General features: G+C 33.1%; 2 protein-coding genes across 5 annotated transcripts in view; one reads left to right on the plus strand and one right to left on the minus strand.

Annotated features, from left to right (window-relative positions):
* Positions 1-19,173, minus strand: part of LOC129005703 (facilitated trehalose transporter Tret1-like) — a 59,668-nt gene extending 40,495 nt beyond the window's left edge. Inside the window, exon 1 of the mRNA XM_054434666.1 lies at positions 18,912-19,173. The gene's annotated coding sequence lies outside the window, so the exon portion shown is untranslated. The remainder of the gene's footprint in view (positions 1-18,911) is intronic.
* On the plus strand, positions 998-10,650 carry LOC129005705 (peptidoglycan-recognition protein LF-like). 4 transcript variants are annotated; one of them, XM_054434669.1, is made up of 4 exons: positions 998-1,023; positions 3,543-3,777; positions 6,432-6,559; positions 10,339-10,650. In XM_054434669.1, exons 2-4 carry the CDS (start codon positions 3,548-3,550, stop codon positions 10,521-10,523), a joined length of 543 nt encoding a protein of 180 aa, XP_054290644.1. In that variant the 5' UTR covers positions 998-1,023; positions 3,543-3,547; the 3' UTR covers positions 10,524-10,650. The 4 variants fall into 4 exon arrangements, with proteins under 4 accessions (XP_054290644.1, XP_054290647.1, XP_054290646.1 ...); XM_054434672.1 differs by lacking the exon at positions 10,339-10,650 and adding an exon at positions 9,891-10,010; XM_054434671.1 differs by lacking the exon at positions 10,339-10,650 and adding an exon at positions 9,607-9,755.
* Positions 19,174-21,018: the final 1,845 nt, after the last annotated feature.

The raw sequence follows: 21,018 nt of genomic DNA on the forward strand, positions 1-21,018 counted from the left end.
GTAATTCCATTGCTGTTTACACTTGGTGGTACAGATTTCATAACATGTTTTTGTTTAAAAAAAAGGTTCTGGATATAAAGATACTTAATATGAATTTTTTATCTTTCAGTTCGTTTAAAAAATAAAGCCTTACTTCAGACAGTTTATTAATACAGTAATTGTTTGATTTTTTACAAATTTTATAAGGATTTTTTAAATAAAAAAATTGAAAGTGCCTTATGCAGTTTTATTTCCTTTTTTTTTTTTTTTTTTTTTTGGAGATTGTCTGTTAAAAATATCAAAGACAAGACTTAAAGACAATTAATAAACTTGATATGTATTTGTCAAAATGGACAATGACAATATTTACAATATTATAAATAAAGAATAAAACATAGTTATTTCAATTAATCATAAAGAAAAAATGCAGGCATAAATTATTACAATGACATTCAAAAGGACAAAAGAATTGTGCAGAGCTATAGATTTTTTAACATTATAAAATTTAGTAACATAGCCTGAAGTTTGAAAAAACTTGTTATTTTATAATGTATATTTAACATTGACCGAATTTCAGCTTCTATCTAAAAACACAACTGTAAATTATGTTTACTTGATTTTAGAGTAAGAAGTGTAGAGTAAGAAGGGAAAAAATATAAAAATGGTTTACAAAGACAAATTTGCCTTGTCTTCTTTCAGTCCATGAAATACTTTAAATGCCAAAGCAATTATACATTCCTCATTGTAATAGTTTTTAAAAAGTACTCGCTATCACAGATAAAAAGTAATTATCACACTCAATATTTTACGTAATTGTTATAGAGTGATACGTCATGTTGAGTCCCCACAGTTCACATAAAAAGTTGAACATTGATTTACCATAGTAGAAAAATATCTGTTGCTTGCATGATAAGTATGCAAAACATTTTACATTAATGACTGATTAAACAACTCATATCTGGAGCTAATGATAAGATTACAGAAATATTTTCTTTACAGAATGTATCTCGTAAAGTATTTTACACAAACAAAACTGGATTGGTGGTGAGTATCCATTGACTTTTAAGCTATAACTTGCAAAATATAACAAATTTCATAGGTACAATGTCACCAAATGATATAGTAATAGTTTATATTTATTGTCTTGTACTACCAACAAGCAATGTGGACCATCCCTCACAAAATCTGCTTATTACGAGAATTTATAGATGATTTAATGAATTTTAAACATCCTGGTTTAGTGGAAGTTTTTTTGTGCCTCTAAACACAGATTTTAATTGGTAATTTTTTGTATAATTCTCAGTTCTGTGTGTTAATAGATTCAAAATAAATTTGAAATAAAGGTTATTTAACCTACTAAATGTATGTCTTTTAATCAATTTATTTGTGTTTTGCTTTTACCTTCATCTTCAGATCAAATATTTAAAACAAATCCAAGTAGAATATTTTTTTTTACTTTTTTCAACTAACTTCAACTAATTTGCAAACATCACAATAAATTGCAAATCCCTGTGAATTCGCACATAAATATGTCAAATGCAAACCTTTATTTCACGTTTAAATGAACATATAATACTGTAAGGCCTGAACTCCATTTTGTTGATATATACTTAATATAATAAATGTTAGGATAATTTTAAATATCTAAATGAGTTTTAAATAGTCAAAAGTAACGTTTTTTTGTTGTTGTTGTTGTTTTTTTTTTGCCTGGACTTTTTCATATTATTGAGTTTGAAAAGTTTTACATGTATGCTGACATTGGTATTTTGAGGCTGCTGTTTGATGTACTCTGGATGGTTATCCTAATATTTTGAGCCTTCTGCCTGATACATTTTGTTAAGCAAATATTTTGATGATGACACATTAAGTAAATATCTATATATTTAATACGCTAGGCATATTTTTGTCATAATTGTTTTGGAGCGGTGGTGCTACCGATCACCATGTCTAAGGTGTCGTTAGAAAGGTCTTAGCATGTAGTTTTGCCATCAAGCAAAAAAACTTTGGAATTCCACCAGGGCTCTGCCCCAGTGGCCTTCAAAATTCCCATGTTATTCTTAGGGAGAAAATTTTTGTTTACATTTGAACAGATGAATACTTTGAAATTGACACTAATATTTGAAATAGCTGGTTATATTAAAATTGGAGACATGTGCTATAAGGATTTATTAGATTAGTTGAAAAGATTGATGTTTCACTGTTTTAAACCAGTTTTTATCTGCACAAAATCAAAACATAACCAAAGAAACGTTCGACATCTCTGTTATAAATCTTACTAATATTATAAATATGAAAGTTTGTGTGTTTGAAGTTCAATCACGCATAAACCACAGGACGGATTGGGCTGAAATTTGCCATGATGATAGCTTACATTCCCGATTAACATATAGGCATATTCTTATCTCAAAAATCCTTTCGGGCTCCGCCCCAGTGGCTCTGTAGTTCCCCATGTTAACCTTATGATGTTAACATATTTAAAGGGAATTAAAGATTTTAGTCAGCTGTTTCAACTAAAAAAGTTGGTTCTATGATATGCAAAAGCATTAAAAAGTTATAAGATTTACCAACAGGGTGCAGCACTATATTTTTTTTTTTGCATTTATGAAAACAGCTAATTTGAACTAAACAGCAACAAAAAACTGTGATTCGCAATGAGAACTGTCAAAGTAGGATTGTTTACAGTTATGTTTATGTTTTTCATGAATAATTTGTGATATTTTGCGAATTGTTGATAATTTAATTTTCTCTATTGTTTAGGTGAAGTGGTAGAACATTATGGCTATGGTAGATGTGTACCGGTAATACTATAGAATACTGTAAATTTAAAAAAGCAAATTTTATCAAACTGTGTCCTCCCTTATTGCAAACGCAAAGCTTGAGTATAACTGCAATAAGCATTTTATACTTACACTCCAACCCCGTATGAAGGACGGGTACTCTGCTAGTAATTGATAATTGATAATTGGTCCAATATTGTACTGGAAAGTAACAAAACATTGCTGTAAAGTAAGTAAACAATACTGTAAAGTGAATCTTTTCAATTCTAAAAACTGAATTGAAAAGGATAGTTTAAAAACTGTCGTAGGTAAACGCCTTTTTTTATATCTTTATCATTTTATTTCTAAAACGAGTTCAAAAGTCATAAAAGATTGAATGCCACTCCTATATTTGCGTAGATGTTCATCTGTTCACTTTTAAATAAAATAACCCATCCAGAAATAGAAATTATTTCTTTGCTGGTCACATTTTGTCCATACATCACACAAAATTTCCAATAAATATCTTGTTTGTCGTTACAAATCTATCACAACTCATAACTGATTTTCTATTGTACCGCACAGTTAAAGGCGATGTAAAGTAAAACTAAGCTCTTGCTCGACCTTTACACTACCATATGAACATTGACTAACCAACCTGCCCCACTGTATAACTTGCTGCCTCTACTACTTCCCAAGTGACCAAACGGAGGTTAACTTACTTTCCAAACAGGCCTAGTATATCGATCAAATAGTGTTGAACAAAATCTTTTATTTTGTAGAGACCTAACGACCTGAATGTTGCAGTAACAATGCCTCAACAAAAGATTCCGCCAGAGGTGAATGTGATCTCGAGGACAGAGTGGGGGGCTCTTCCCCCCCGGGGGGATGTTGAGCCTGTCACACACCCCCTGGAGAAAGTATTCATCACTATGGATACAGCAAGTCACCCGTGCTACGACAAAGAGACCTGCCTCGGCATCGTGGCCGATCTACAGAAAAGACACATGACAAACGACGGAGCGCCAGACATAAGATACAAGTAAGCTGTGGAGATCTGTCAAAGAGTTATAGTGAATCGTATTCTTTATAAGCATCGCCGGATTAGTTGAACTCTACAACTCCGATAACTTGGATTTGAGAGCTAGATTTGGCTGTTGTTGGCATTTTATGGAAAAACCACAACAATAAAAGGGAAAACGGTTAGCTCCTAAAATGTTTTTGGATATGCCAGGTATCCAACCTGTTGGCTCTTGCACCTTTAAGATGGAGACGTTTACTTCTAGGATTTGTAACTACAAAAACCATATAATCTTGGGTTTTTTATTAGATTATAAACAATTAATACAAGCTAAATTGTCACAGATATTTTTAATTTTCATGATAGGTAATTGTTACGCATAATAAATACATCATACTTTTACTGATATTTTTTTTTAATAAAAGAACAAAAACCAGTTGGCCACGGATTTTTAAATTTTTATGATTGGTAATTGGTACCAAAAACAACCCGGTATTTTTTTTCTCAGCTAGTTAAAAGCTCATTGGAAAAAAATCCCTTCTTTGGTGGAAAAGGTTTGTGAAACAATAAAACAAATTTACATTTTGAAATCATGATGAACTTCATTATTTCTTAAAAAAAAATCAAAACAATGTTCTAATTCCATAAATATAAACAATTTTCTGCGGAAAGACTTGGAAAGCTATAGAACTAATGAAAAATGTGATTTTAGTATTAACAAGAGTAAGCCTATTTTGGTAGAGACTGATAGAAAGAAAGAGAACAATAGAAAGTTTTAATACTTAAATCAGGTACTTTAAGCATTGACTATTGGATACTAATATCAATAAATAACTTCTTAATCAGCATCGTGCATGTTATTAAATTACAGTACCTGAAAGTACAAAAAATACATCTAATAACGCTTGTAATAATATATACTCTTATACTGTTGTCCTATTAGGTCCGATGATGATTGGAGTGTCCAATCAAAATCGATCACCACTTACCATCTTTTATATATATTTACCGTCTTTTGAGTCAACACTGTCAACACTGTCAACAGTATAAGTGTTAATATACAAGTATGTAATTAGACATATTTTTGTACCTTCAATTGATATGAATAGTCAAAGCTGTAACCAACTACGAGATAAGAGATTTGAGTGATCACTACAAATACAAAATACATTACTGTGCCATATTAAATCCAGACAAGATTGAAGCATTTTGAAGAAAAAAATTAATTTGCTTTTAATCTTGAACCCAGTAATTTCATCTAGGAACACAGTAAGATTAGGGCTAAGCCTCAACATCCAAATTGAAAGCCAACATTAGAATCCAAACTGTTTGATATACAGGGTGTCCCAGACCAGAGTTTCTCAAAGTGTGGTCCACGGACACCTGGGGGTCCACTAGCAGTTTTTTGGAGGTCCGCAAAAAACATTATAATAAAATTTTTTTTTATCACTAACACCAAATTTAAATTTCTGAAAATAACAGTTTTGGTTTGTTTGTTGATTATTTTTTTAGCCTATTCCTTATTATAAACAAGTTATCTTTTGAAATGTTAAAATAAAAATCAAGGGGGCATCGGGGGGGGGGGGGAAGCTAGTAGTGGGAGGTAATTGTAGGGGTCCGCATTACATACATAATTAAATACGGGGGTCCTTGAGTAGATGAATATACTATACACTAATTAATTTTGCTACAGCTCTTTAAGCAATAAAAATACCAAAAAAACATTAAATGCAAAAATTGTAGCTAATTTTAAGGGCTACAATGTGGTTTGTAATGAAACCCATGTTGCCATTTGAAGTTTTGAGTTAACAGCTTTTGACAATGGGTAACATGGAAAAGGGTTGAAACCACAGTTTTTTTAAAGCTCATTTAGCAATTAAAATGATATCAAAATATGAACCCCCTATGAAATTCCATCTCTTTGCAGTGCGAAAAGTAGTTCAAAGGTATATTTTTGTACATTTTTAAAAATAGATTTAAAAATAATTTAGCTGAATTCCTTGGGGTCAAAATAGGAGGTTCCAGTTACAATTAGGTTTCTATTTGCTTTCATATTGGAGCTATAGAAGCCGGCTGGGTGATCTGGGACACCCTAGACCTCGTAATGTATGGTAAGAAGTTACATGATTTTGAGCATTGTGTTTGGGGAAAAGTAGAGGTATATTGAAACATTTGTAGTTTTTTTTTTTATATAATGAAATATTTCACAATCTGCAAATATTTCAGAGTTTAGCACAAAATATGTAATTTAAGAAAATAATTTTCAATTTCAATCAAGAATGGTCCTCTTCATAATCTTGCTAAAGTGAACGGTAAGAGTTAGAAAAGGTTAAAATGTACATTTTACTGTAAAAATTACAGTTTAAAAGTAATTGCAACTTTTGTGATTTATTTTATTTATTTTTTTTTATGAAGTTAAAAAATCTCATAAATTATCGAAGTTACTCACTGCTTACCTATGTGCCATAATAATAATAATGAGGATTATTGAAAAGCTAATTGGAGAAAGTAGGTCCATGTGTCAGATTGCTTATACAGTAACGTTTATTCCAAACATTTTTAAATATGGAATTTTATATTACAGGTTAATGTTTAAGTGCTTCGGGATAAGATGTCTAGTCCACACCTTATTCAAAGCAAATTTGAAGGATTTATCTGTCAACATGATATGTTAGTTTTCTAGTTGGAGGTGACGGGAACGTTTACGAAGGCAGGGGTTGGCACCAGAAACCTCAATTGGCCAAAGAGGAGAAATACTTCGAGGATAAGAGCCTTGACATTGCCTACATCGGCACTTATGAAGGTAAATATCAATTTAGTCTTTGGCGCAAACGACTCATTTTTAATCCTTTTACTTTAGAGTTGAAATGAAATTAAGAATACTTAAGAGCTCTGACCAAAGCTAGTACTCAAAGGCCTCTCTACTACTCTAAACACAATTCACTTTACAAACAAAAATATAAATATCAATATGCACTTAAGCCACCAACAAAATATGGTTCTGTCTAATGAACCAGCTGTTCTCAGTCAGTAGCTATCATTATGGTTTATTTAACATTCACCTTCGCCTCAAAATAAGCACTATGGTATGTTGGTGTCGGTTGAATATAATCTAAACTAAAATAGTTACAGCATTGACATGAAAGTTGAAATGTCTACTTCACAATATTATGTCCATAACCAAATTTTCTACAGTCAGAAGCAACAGAGGTTGTCAAAGATCCTTCCGCAAGCAATATTAAATTTGACTTTCTGTTGTAGTATTGCAGTAAGATTTACTTGCGTTGCTTTGAATGTAGTTGAATGTAGTTGAAGTTTTGAATGTATCATTATTGCTGTTTCAATTTCAATCAGGATTGATTCTGTACCCAAATGCAATTTGTCATTTGGCCATCAAACTAAAGGCAAATATTGGTAACAAGGCCAGGACTCAAGGAACTCAAAATGACAGAGCAAGCCGCCTTTTTAAAGGTTTAACTTACTGTAGCTCCCAAACGAGTTGATTGTGTTAAAAAACATAAGGGAAAAAGTCCTTAATTTCAACAGTAAATTTGGTCTTAAAACAACCATAAACTAGAGGGTGTTTCATTAAAGCAATATTTAAGTTAACTGTCATCTTGGAAAATGAAAATGGTAGCCTCTTATATAAAATGGAATTAATATTTATTTTTTTTTTTTAAGACAAATTGGTTAAGTTCCCAATTTAAAGAGTTTCTAAATTTAATAGTTACTTAGATATCAATGTTGGCACAGTTAAGTTCTTAGCTGTGAATACTGTCTGAAACGACTCCTTACAAAAAATGTAAAAATACTAATTGAGTATGAAAACGCTAAGAGACAAATAAATCATCATTAGGTTTTTTTTTAACCAGTTTAAAACCATTTCCTTGATGTATTGTGAAGTATTGAAGCAATTAAATATTGCTAAAAATGGAGTATATAGCGAGACCATCATTCCAATGTTTAACAGATAGAATATGAGGAATGTTTATAGATTAAGGTCTCCTCCATTGAGTTCCCATCGTAACCAAAAAATCTGACTAGAAAAGTAAAGGATGAAGTAAAGAACCCGGAACTGGACAGAAGATGTATTGAGCCGTACCTTATTTTACAGACAGTTCTCATGATATTTTTTTATGAATATTGGAAAAGTATCTGCAATAATTGTTGAATAACAAACTCATAATGAACTTGAAACAGATAAAATAATACATATTTATCGTACAAGGAACAGGAATCTCTGATTGGTTTAAATTTTGCTTTCCTGTTCCAGTTGTTGACTGCCCAATGTCATATTACGAAAAATTTGCCGATCTTATTCTGGTCGCAGTAACTAAGAAGTATCTAGCTCTTTCCAAGCTATTCATATTAGACTATTTGGACTTAGCGACCACTAAAAGAGTACAAAAGGAGTTTGAGGCAAAACAGAAAAAAATGAAAGAGCTGCATGCTAGCAAAATCAAGGTGTCTTCGTATCCTAGCAAAGTCAAAAAGAAGAAACCTAAAAAACGTTAAGAGCTTAAAATTCGTTATTTCCCAATAGACATTACCTTATAGATTTTTTAAAACTTTGCACCTTGTAGAAATAAATAGATTTGAGCTACTTTATGTTCCTTGATTATTACTTCCTTAAATTATTCCAGATAAGAAATTATGCAACACAATTTTTAATTTTAATTTTTGTGACAAATTGGTTTTCTTACCAATTCTTCCCTCTAGTAATTCTACTTACTCGCTTTACTTAAACTTTTTAATTTAATTTTTTTTTTAGGTTTAGCACAATAACTATGAATGAGCAAAATATCTTTCTATATCTTACAAACACAAAAATAGATTTGTAAACACACAAAAAGGATAAAGTAGCACAAAGCAGGATTAAACGCAACTCACACTAATAAACTTGTTCTGTCAACTTTCACCCGTCCAGTGTTTATTTTAGAAGGTTCATTCTCATCACTGCAACTAATGGGACTTAAACCTGGTTGCAAACTCCCTGGACGAAATGACCACTGTTACGATACTGGTGAAGAAAACATTCTACAGTAGGAGTCTAAAACTATTTTCATCCAAAGGCTACATTTTAAATTCTTTGAGAAAAAGCAGGGCCAGTAGTATTTTAGCGCAAAGTTTACCACCCCCACATAAACCGACAAAGTCATTTTTAACTAAGGATTCAGTAGTGGTTTAGGGATTTTCCTATTTATTTGTTGGTTGCTATATTATTTCCTCATAGCTTTTTGGCTGATCCATTATATTTGTAGTTCTGATCATTAGGTTTGGAAGCAGTTGACTAATTACAAAGCTCTATGTTTAGATAACTCGTTTAATGCATGTTAACAACTAATTTACACTTATTGAGAAAAAACAGTGGCAAGTAAGAGATAAGTACGATAGGCTACTCATATTTAAACAGAATGTCCAGCCAGCCTGGAATCCAGAAATCGCAAGACAACTTTTATGAGTGTAAAAAGTTGGTAAATTGGCTCAATTTCGTTATTGATTGGAAATTCTGAGAGAATAGCCAATAACCAATAATCGAACCTCCATTTGTTGATGCCGTTCCATTAATTCTCTTTTTATGTTGTGAGGAAATTGAGATCAGAGCCGACCAGAGTATGGCCATGAACGCAAGAGATGCTCAGGGAGGTTTCCGCGATCGCGCGCACTATCACAGTATTGCTCAGACCGCATGAGATGGGTGTTACCACAATCGTAAGGAGACTATCATTGGTGTACACTATAAAATAGGAAACAAAATAATATATTTACAGTTAGGCTTGGAGACCCCTGCCCAGGTGACAGTTTAGTTTTTTGCTTCTGAAACCGCCGTAATGTTTTTTAATGTTTCAGAGGATGAGGAACACTTGCCAGTGTGGGAGTTAGCTGATGTTGTGTATGCTCTAATGAGAGACGGGGAAAGAATGAACTATTTAATATTTAACGAAAAACACTTTACCATACAATAGTCTAGCCATTGAAAATTAAATACCTCTATGAAATATTGTCACTTATTTCCCTTTCAAAAGTTTCAGTGTTCCTAAACTAAATTTGTTAGAAGCGCAGGGGTTTTTTTTTAATGGTTATATATTTTACTCATGTAATTTAGCGCATTTATACGTTTTTACGTGTTTCAGAAAGCATGTATCCACTTAAGATGTACGGGACTGTAATTCGGTTAGTTCAGGAAGGTGAACGAATGAAATTGCTCTCTTTTAAAGATGTTAAATGGACTTAGAGTACCCAATTAAACTAGATCCAAGTCATTTCCTCATATGTTATTTTTAACACCCTCTTCTCTAATAATTAGCAATACAGTGTTTATAATTTCAAAAAATATCCCTTGGATTTATAGTGGGAAAATATTTTGACACTACAAATGGCAAACTTCATTAAACGTAAAATAGATGTTTTTGTAGTTAAACTGAATAGCTTACCCTATATAAATGAAAATCACTCAAAAGCCGTGGTTAGACTGGAATCTGTAACGATTAAAACTATCTTTTTCAAATTATATTCCATTAATCTCAAATATATTTTCCACAAAATTGCAAGATTTCTGATCAAATTGCGTATGTGTTTCAGTTCACGACCTTCAGATGTACGGAAGGCTTTGTGATTTTCTATTATATGGCGCTGAAAAAAGGGAATTAAAAGTGGGCTATTTTGATACGTTAGACAAGTTTGACTTGAAAGCATTAAAAGAAGAAGGAAAAGTCGACAAGGAAAAGTCAAATGATGTAGACGACAAAGTAAAATCGTTTAGTTAAACACAGAAAATAGGTTATTAATTGAAAAGTGTCTTTTGTACAAATAAAATAGTCGTTGAGCTACGAGCTTGAACAAGGTATCAAAGAGAAGAAGAGGAGGGTCAAAGTGTGTAATTAAAGGGTTTAATTAAAACAAAATTTTGTTGTTGTTTCCCCAATGTTTTTATATTTACGTTTATGAGTGGTTTTTAATTGAATTGGGATTTATATTCACAACATAAGGCATTCTTTTGTTTGACTATTTTAAGTGACTTACTCAATGCTGAACTATAAAAAATGAATACAGTGCAATCTTAAATCTTAAGCCCCCCATACACGGGCAAACATGTTCGCGAGCATGTTTGTGACGGTGTTGGCGGCGAACATGCTCGCCCGTGTGTGGGGTCTGTGAGCCTTCGTACCGGCGAGCATGTTGGGCTCGGCGCTTGGCTCATAGGACTGTCACAGCACGAGAGAAGTGAGTACTGTGCGGTGGCAAGCAAATTCGCGAGCATGCTCGACCATCTGTTCGAAACGCCGAGCATGTTTGCGAGCGTGTCCGCCAACAGGCTTGCGAACATGCTCGCCCGTGTATAGGGGGCTTTATATTATTTGGGTTTTGGGATCACAAAAACTTTGACTCTCCAGTGGATTATCCCCAGGGCAAGGTTTGTTTTCTTTGAACCTCTTTTGCTGCTCAGTGAAAGTATGGCTTATTAATACTGTGTAATAAGTATTGAAAGGTTTTATGTGGTGGTGTAAGAGTTTATATACCTATAGTATGCTAGAGTATGATGGTAAGCCATTAGGTCTCATCAATAGCTAAGCAGTCCAAGGCGGCCAAGATACAAAGTAGATTGAAGGAGTCATGAAACTATAGTTCATGGTAGAACTTGTTAGGAAGAACCCCCAAAAATGAACATTGGGTGGCTTGAAATACATTACACAAATTCTTTGAAGTTGAAAATGGCATCAGTCATTCCCTAGTATTTACATTGTATGGATCCGTCAAAAAACATGTTTTAGCCTTTACGGTTATGGATTTTTTTGACAATACCATTGAGGAAAAATATATAACAACAGCTAACAATGGGCATAAAGTAAATGGTCTGAGAAGCCCCATTGTTATACAGTTTGCCTTTAATTACGAGGGTTGCTGATTTGATTCCAAGCGTTTCTGGACTTAGATGCCAGGTTTTTGGCCATTGAGTTATCAATTAGTGATAATATCTAACAACAGGTCGACAATAGTAGTAAGAAGGTTCAGGGTTTGGACCGTTCCCTTGCAAAAACCTTCTAACATTCCTATGGCTTAGAAACCGACTAATAAAAAAATAATTTATTAAAGCTCAATGAAATAATACTACTACAACACCTAACAGAACTTGATGAGTCGTTTAATATGAGGAATGAAATATTGTGGTTAATGAATGGTATAAATGCTTTCCTACAAACTACTTCTACCTAATTATATAACCACTATTACTTGATTAAAGTCTGTTAGGTTAGTTAGTTATCGAGTTTGTGTCGCAAAATTTTGGCACATATGACACGTACCTTTGTTCACCTTTCGAACCCCAACGACTGATATACCACTCAAGACTAACAGAACTTCCTTAAACTCAACAAAAACAGCTGAAACTACCTTCCTGACATGTGCTGCAACCTGGGGGTCAATTTATAACTATTACTTTGTCTTTTGGCTAATTAGTGCTGTTAGTGTGGTTGACTGTGAAGTCTGATCAATCTCTCAGGCTAGGAGACAGTACAGTGTATATTAAACAGTGTTTAGTGGATTGCCTCTGTCAGGTCTAGTATTTCACCTCCTGAGACGTTCACTTATATGCAGCCGGCAGAGCTTGGTGAAAGAACCCCCATGATATAATGCGTGGACGACCCCGGTGGAAGTTGACAGAGTGAGCAAGTTGTACCCCCAAAACAAGCATTTTGCTACTTTTCACTCATCCTTATTGTGTATAGGCCTACCAAAACCTGCTTTCAACTCCAGTTTTGATTTTAGTGTTCATGAGATTTAGAAAAACCATAGTAAAAGTAGATATAAATAAACTACTGAATAATCATTGGAGTTCAAATGGTTAAATGAGAATGTACTTATAGAAACAAGCTGTTGATTTAAACTTAAGTTAATATTCTTAACATTTTATAAAAGCTAGGTGGACAGAGTATGGCACAAGTCAAATTTAATAGGTGTATTTAAGTGTCATTCTTCTTTTTATAAGATCACCAACTTTTTATAATCACCAACTTTCATCCACGCAGTTCTTGTATTTTCAAAATTTAAAAATTCAGACATTAACAGGGTTGTCCCAACCTAGAATTATATAATTAGCCTAGTTCAGTTAAAAATTCAGTTAAAATTCAATTAAAAATTAGCTACCAGAAACAATATATTTTAACCACAGGTATGAAACCCAAAACAAAAATATATTTAGATCCCCCAGACACCGTTTTACTCTTTATGAAAAATCTCCATTGTATGCTGGGTCTGAGATTGTACAATGTTTAAAAAAACAAGGAGTTAATGAGTGCTGTACTTGGGTTTGTTTCAACAGTAAAGGAAAGGACTAGTAAAGGAAGCCAAGTGTGATTTTTTGTAAAGTATTATAAGTAGGTATAAAATCATTATTACCAAGTATGTTCAAAATATATTAACACAAGTAAAACTACAACAATTTACTTATTCTCCATAAGCATAACATAAGAGTTTTAAATAAACAGTTTTTTTAAAATATTTTCTCCGTAACTAAGCACACAACAAAGCTTCATATAAAATAGGTACTTAATATTATTTTTTTAAACTCTACAACGTAGTTACCGTACAAACGTTATAATTAAAACTTTTCTTTAGGGTAAAAATGGGAAACCCAAATTTTTTACTCCATAAAATCTATACCGGTACTTATAAAAGACAAATACCACTCACTCGCTGATCACTATATCTCAAAAACTACGCCATAAAAACTCAGGAATTGGCATGGAGGTTTCAATCAACCTCAAGGTGAGCAATAAGAAGCGTTTTCAAGAAATTCCATATCAGGGCTCTGCCCCAGTGGCTTTTAAAGTTCCCACGTTGTCCTTATGGAGAAAAGATTTGTTTACATATGAACACATGAATACTTTTGAATCTGCAAGGGAACAGCTGGTTATATTTTATAGCATAAAATTAAAATATAACATTATTGTTGTGGCATAAAAAAGTGTTTCACTGCCTAACATATTTTAAATAGTTAATTAAATAAAAAAATCAAGAAGTGTAAGCTTTACTCAGGTTGAACATTTGACTTTTTTAATTTCAATTTTTGCTAGCGAAGCCACAACGGGTTTGCTAGTATCCCATATAGGTAGGCCTAGCCATGTTCCCGCATAGTATGGCGTAATTAGACCTAAACCTCAACATCCAAAGTGAAAGCTAACTTTTGACTATAACTGCTCTTTAAAGTGTGTATTTTATTTTTATCAATTACCGGTACTCCATTTTGAACATCGGGTTTGGGGGAAGGGGGTTGAAAATTTGGTATTTGTTTTGGCTTTTATGAAATGTCTCAAAATCTATGCGGTTTGGCACAAAATACGCCATTAAAAAAATCTACAATAAATTGCAAAAGATAATGATTCTCTTCATAATTAATTATTGTGAATGAATCATAAATGAATGGTTACAGAGTTACAAAAGGTAAAAGAATTGACATTTTTAACGCTTTTAAAGACCCAGGACAGCTAAATATTTAAAAATATAATAAAGATAGAGCTACAAAACTTGGAACAAAGTTACTGGGACATAAAAATAATTTTGATATGGTCACGGAGGCTAGGTTAGAAGAAAGTCTTTAAGTTGAGCATTGGTTGATATTTGTTCTTTTTTAGCAAAATGCAATGCCGCAAATCCTAGCTCAAACAGACAACTAAGTCAAAAATAGAAGCTGTGTAAATATTTCTCGAATTTATTTGCAAAGCAAGAAGCCTAATAGAAGTCAGAAGAAAATCAAATGTATGCATAGCTTGATATGCATGTCAAATTGAATGTCTTTATTAGCCGAAAACAGTCATACAAATCCAAGTTTCGGTGAACTGAGTCAAAAATGGAAGCCATTCACAGATTTAAAGAAATCTTTTACGGCTAATATTTTTGACTCGGTTGTCTGTTTGAGTTCGGGTTTGCAGCTTTGTATTCAACTAAAAACTAATCATTTCACAAAATTCATTTCAAGTTCTCTTCAACCATAACACAAATTGAACAGGCATTTAAGTTACTTCCTAAAACTATTTGAAGAAACTATTTATTTTAATCTTTTTTCAGAACTACCAAGAGAAATGTATGATAAAGTTTGTGATTTAATATTGTATGGTCACTACACCAAAAAATACTTGAAATGTGATAAAATTGAAATACTTGATAGACAAGATATGATAGATAGAACCTATGAATACTACAAAAAGGCTGAATAAAAAGGTTCGAAAACAGGAAGAGAGGACAAATAGAGTAGGCTAAATAAGGTTTTTTTTATGATGTTCATTTCCCAAAATTTCTTTAAAATCCTGAAAGAGGTTTTGATACACTGTTGTAATACTTTATGTTAATATCCATTATAAAATTAATACGGGAGGTAACTTCTGTATTACGAGGTCATGACAATTTGGCCATCCCTCTCGTTACTTACGTTAGCTAGGGAGTATTACGTGTAGGGAGTACGTACCCTAGTAGTGATTTAATAAATCATATGACTTTTTTGTTTGGAATGTTTTAAATCTTAAATTAAGGAAGCTTCTTGTGTTTGAAATTGTATTGATCATGACTTGCGTCTAAACTGTTTTGGAAATAAATGTAAGAATAAGCAAGTGTGGGAATCAAATACAATGGTTTTACAAAGCGATATTTTCATTCTTACCGTACCTATTTAAGACGATTCTTGGCTCCTTTCTGATTTTTTAGTTCTCAATATTCATTTTGTTAATTCCTATTGTACTTTTTTATTAGTTAGCCTATAGGCCTACAACAACACTTAACTTACAGTTATCACATTCTCCCTTATCCAACAGAAGCATCTGGCAGATTGTGGGTAGGATTCAGGAATGTTTGTTACAACTGTCGTGTCTTTGACAGTTAAGTTATAAATCCTATTCAATCTGAAAATCATCCAAACCAAAACAAACTATAATAAAGTTAGGCAGCGGAGCCACAGGCACAGGGCAGGAAATGACGTCCTCCTTCCAAAACAACAACCTTGCTTAAGCCTCGCACAGAGAACGTTGTGATCGATTGCAGCGTTTTGTAAATATTAGTTTTGTAATATTAGTGAGTCGGTGGCTCAGTCGGTAGCGTCGTGGAATTCGGGCCCAAGGCAGCGATGTCGTGGGTTCGGATCCTGGTCACTGCCGATAACATTTTATCAGTACAGTTCACCTTTGTACTGTACCGGCTCACTCCTTGCTTTGCTGCAAACGATCCACGCACGGGCGCTTAGTCTATGTGGACGGGCAAATGCAAGGTTAAAAGAGGCCGCCAACCTCTTTTTTTAAAAAAAAAAAAAAAAAAAAGTCTTGCTTCAACTTTTGACAAGATTCGTTTCTGTATCGACTATTCTGATCTTTTTCGGTGCTTTGTGTTTGGGTCAACTATATTGCGCAGAGTGTTTAACTTAGTACTCTTTCGTTTAGGGTGACCCGGGGCAATTCTGGCACGGGGCAATTATGGCAATGGCCTATATTTTTTTAAATTTCAGCTTTACTTACAGATCATTGAAGCAATATTTGTTATTTCAGCATATACCTCCTATATAGGAAAGCATTTTTGTACAAATAAAATGTTTGCAGTAATTTTTATTACCTAGCGATTAAAAAAGAACTTTCTTCCACAACCCCAGGATATCGAAACATCGCACACGGCGTATTTTTTTTACCTATGAATTTTATATTTCATTTTTTTTTTATACTCAAAGATAATTGTTCCGACTTAAAACTTCATGGAAAAAAATAGTAATAGCAGTTATCCCTTTAAGATATTTAATTTTGAATGGGTGCTATAATTGCCCCATTTTCATATGCTATGGGGCAATTGTGGCAAAGAACCCGGGGCAATTATGGCAGCTATAGGCTATCTTTATACAAAGAATGTATAAATTTAAGAATAAATTGTATAACAACATGTGTTATGTGTAATATGTTTCATTTCAGTTCATTTGGATGGCTTTGTAAACACATTGCTTAGATTACTCTATGGCAGCTGATTATTTTTATTGTTTATTGTTGCTAGAAGTTTTGAGGTTAAGGCCCTGTTTTAACTTAAATTAACGATGTTGATGTCGTTAAGTGGAGTTTCATTTTTTTTTTTTTTTTCATTTACTCTTGAAGGACAAGGGCCATTTTTAGTTAAAGAATGTCAAGTGGCAGAAAAAATGTATCAGTGGGTATCAAAATACAAGGCAGAATTGTTTCCAGTGGATTCAGACTCGGACTTTGACTAAGGACTAGACCTATAGCCGTCCTGCCTTAAGCAAGTTTTATTTTTTCTTATATTTTTGTTATATTTGATTTTTTATTACCAGTAGGCTATAAAGTGACTGTTAACATACCGTATTGGAACTGTTCTCCAATGTATAGGCTAAGTTTGAATTTGTGTGAATATTTGTTAAGTTAACACTGGTCATGTAAGTAAAGCATATAAACGTTTTGAGTAAGACGCTTGTACTGTCTTACCGTTTTATTCACAACTTCCTTATAAATAGAGATAGAACAAAAATTAAAACACCATCTTAAACAGCTAAATTAGGCCTATGCCATGATTGCCCCAATGTCAGAGCAATTTAAACATTAAGGAAAATATAAGGTATTGCTATAATTGCCCCAAGGTTAGGGCAATTCTGGCATCTGACACTCCAAAAAAAAAAAACTCAAACCCCCTTAAGGGGAGTTTGAGATTGTTGTCTAAATATATGAAAACACTAGAGGAATAACATAGAATTACTATGGTAACTGTCCAAATAAAATAAAAAATATGTACACCCCGGTACAAGCAGTTAAAGTTAAGGTTCACGTCTGGCTGCCAGAATTGCCCCGGGTCACCCTAATATTAATGTTAGGTGCTAGGTCGTTATAGTTTTATTATTTCCACCCATAGGCTACAAAATATATTTCTTAAGCACAATTATAAAAAAATCTTTTTGAAAACATTTTGTGGTTGAAATTTCTGAACACTAAACTTAATAGACTTTAGGAAATAGTATCCTAATGGCGGAGGGGGGGGGAGGTTTTTAAAATATACCGTACCTATTTTATATAGCCTACAAATATTGATTTGATAAGAACTAAGTTAAGTTAACTTATTGAATTGGTACCTATAAAAAACTTATTATAAGTTAAAAAGTACCTAGTGAAAAAAAGTTAGGGGTTTGACAAGGACCGGTATCAGTAGGCTACGGTACCTAAGGACGGGAATTCTCACCCCGGGAGTGACGACACAAATATCAACCAAAATCGACACAGACATCTAGATTCTTCTATTTGGATAACTTAAGTTGCCCTGACAGCATTTTTGGGAAGTAATAGCATTGTACCCAGTAATTTCTTTGCATTTTAGGGTCGTAGGCCTACCTACTGTAATATGCTCATAATTATTAGCAATCAACGTGTTAAAAGGTTAATTTAACAAGGAACACAGTTAAGAAACACAAAACCAACTTGGAAACATAAAAGCACAACGAATTTCCACTCCCCAGAACCCTTAGCTTAGTACACCTACCAAAGGCACAGATGGTAGTTCCTGTCATAACTTACCTAGCCAACCAAACTTGCTGATTATGAAAAAATCAAATGAAGGTTTAATTCTGTTCGTAACATTCTAACAAAAAGACGTAAGTTACAGTTAAGAAGAAATTGCATTCAAAGCGAAACCTTTGACAAAAAGTTAAGGTTACCGACGGGATTTGAACCAGGTACCTCTTGAATATCAGCCAAGCACTCTATCCACTACACCACGAACACCGATGGCTGTAACCTACATCGTTAAGTTATCGTTGTGGTAATGGCGTTCCGGACCCCCACAACCCAGTGACGTACTTAACTGCCTGACGCCTAATCCACGTCCGGTTACCGGACACGTATCCTCTGTAAACATTTTATTTAGGCGTAAAATCTTTAGTTAAAACTCCTAGGCCTGCACCTACCATAAAGTTAAATCCTACAAATCATTAACTAAGTTATAAGGCTTTAAAAGCAACTTTTAGCCTTGGTAATATAGGACTAGGTAGGCCTAGCGGTAAAAGCCCAAAAACTTTTTAAATAAGTTTTTAAAACTTTACTTTATACATTTTTTATTCACACATCTGTTGCGCCTAACTTAGGTCATGATTCCATGCGTTCCCAAGTAAAAAATAACTTAAGTGGTTTACTCACTTGTTTTATCTTATCTAATGCCTTGGTTATGGAACTAGATCTTCCTTCAGCTTCTTGAACCATTATTGGTAGGCCTAGGTTCTTCCTTAGTGAAAGGAGCGAACTCTTGACAGGTGTCACTCAAGCCTAGAATATAATTGTCAACAAACTTAACAATTTGACAACAACCTAGGAATCCCAAAATAAAAGCTACCATAATCGCCATAACTTATTGTAGTGAAATTACAAGGTAGTTTATCGCGGGTCAGACTTTGTAATTAATTGTCTTTTCTACAAAATTATTAGATTTTAAGAAAATTGTCAAAGTAACTGTTAGTATTCGTCTTTCAAGAAGAACCAGACGGAGACGATACCATTAGGGAACGATTTTATTTTTTTTCTGAGCATTGTTGGTTGGAAAGACCAGTTGAGTGAAATAGAAATACAGTAGCTACAGTACGTGATAGTGAAGAATAAGAAATATTTTAAGGATTGAATATGGTTTGGGTTTCAAATTTAATTAAATCTCTTAAGATAACGAACCAAAATTTGGTCCTTAGGTTTGTTTTTAGCGAATTTCTTTATATTTTCGATAGGCTCGTATAGTGGACGAGCCTGTAGTTCAAGTGAACCTTAAATATTATTTACAAAGCTCGTATAGACTAAGTGAGCTGTCCCCGAAATTCTCTATGGGGAAGTAGCTATTACCGTAGATAAAACGAGGAGTATGTTTTATCATTGACTATATATACCTATATAGTCAATGGTTTTATCTATGCTATTACCGTCGTTGGAATGGTAAGACCTAAGCCCGGGACCAATTTACTTTTTCGTTTTGATGTCCCCAGAGGCCAAAAACACCATTCCTTCATATATATATTATATATATAGATATATATTTATATATAGATATAATTATATATACTGTAGATATATATGTGTATGTATATATGTACATATATGTGTGTGTGCCCGTGAATGCGATAACTTGAGTAATTTTTGTCCGATTTTGATGAAATTTGGATTAAAGGTGTAAGTCAGGATATACTTGGATTAGTTCCCGAACCAGCATGGTCGGACCATAGGCATGGGAACGGGGTTTTATGGTTTGGAAAAATGGTTTTTCTTATTTTTGACCCTCAAAAACCAAAATTTTCCTAATTTCTTTCTTGACCTTTAAAGAGCTTTAAAAAAATAAATAATTTAGTATGTCAAAGTGTTGTTGTACGGTGTTTGGTAACGGAGAAAATTCAAAAATATATACATTTTAAAATACTAGGCTATGTTATTTTTATGGGGAATATTGAAAAATATTGTAGTTTGCTTGTTTATGGATACCTATATTTTGATAAAACTTGGCAAATTAATTTATTTAATACTAAACTATTAATATGTTACTAAAAAACACACTTTATTAGTTTCCTTGTATCAGCAAACCTAGGTACTCATTAAACCTAATTATTTAAATAGATTCAATTGAAAATCAATTCAGACAAATGGAAATTCGCTTATCCGGCAGGTTTGCTGCGGTGGGGGTATTTAAAATGAAAATGTATGAAAGAAATTAATATTACCATAGATAAAACATAGTCCCTACTATGTTTTATCTATGATATTACGGTCATTATGAACTTGAGCAACTAACGCAATTTTTGCACATTTTTGGTTTCTTTAACCAGGGGCCCATTTAACAACAAGCCCATAAACTACAAGTTACAACTTGTAACTTGTAATTTCCATAAGATTTGCATTGGGCGATCAGCTGATTTACTAATAATATTAGTTTGTACTTTATTATGAAATGGGCCCCAGACCAGCAGATTCTAGAATTTCTTTTCCCACAATACTGCTATTATGGGGCAACCGCACCTGTTTCACACTAAATTTGTGTTGGTCATAGTTTTGTATTATGCTGTATTAGACTATAGGACTTGTTAAAGAAAACTAGGACAACTGGACACTAAAGTTTAATTAAGATTGCGTCTGTTTGGACAATAAAAAATTGCTCAACCATTAGTCATGCGTGCAACTTGATGAAAAATTGTAAAATGTTTATCGAACAAAAAAAAATAATAAAAAGTACGTATAATATCACTAATACATAATACGTACAGCCTTTTGACAGTGT

Source organism: Macrosteles quadrilineatus, unplaced genomic scaffold (genome assembly GCF_028750875.1).
Source record: "Macrosteles quadrilineatus isolate MER2022 unplaced genomic scaffold, UCM_ALF_1.0 Scaffold_31__1_contigs__length_1484076, whole genome shotgun sequence".
NCBI lineage: Eukaryota > Metazoa > Arthropoda > Insecta > Hemiptera > Cicadellidae > Macrosteles > Macrosteles quadrilineatus.

Coding starts and splice junctions, on each gene's coding strand:
- LOC129005705 (XM_054434668.1), top strand. CDS start 3,548: ATGCCTCAACAAAAGATTCCGCCAGAGGTGAATGTGATCTCGAGGACA. Junction 3,778..6,431: donor GCGCCAGACATAAGATACAA/GTAAGCTGTGGA, acceptor ATGATATGTTAG/TTTTCTAGTTGGAGGTGACG. Junction 6,560..8,029: donor CTACATCGGCACTTATGAAG/GTAAATATCAAT, acceptor TTCCTGTTCCAG/TTGTTGACTGCCCAATGTCA.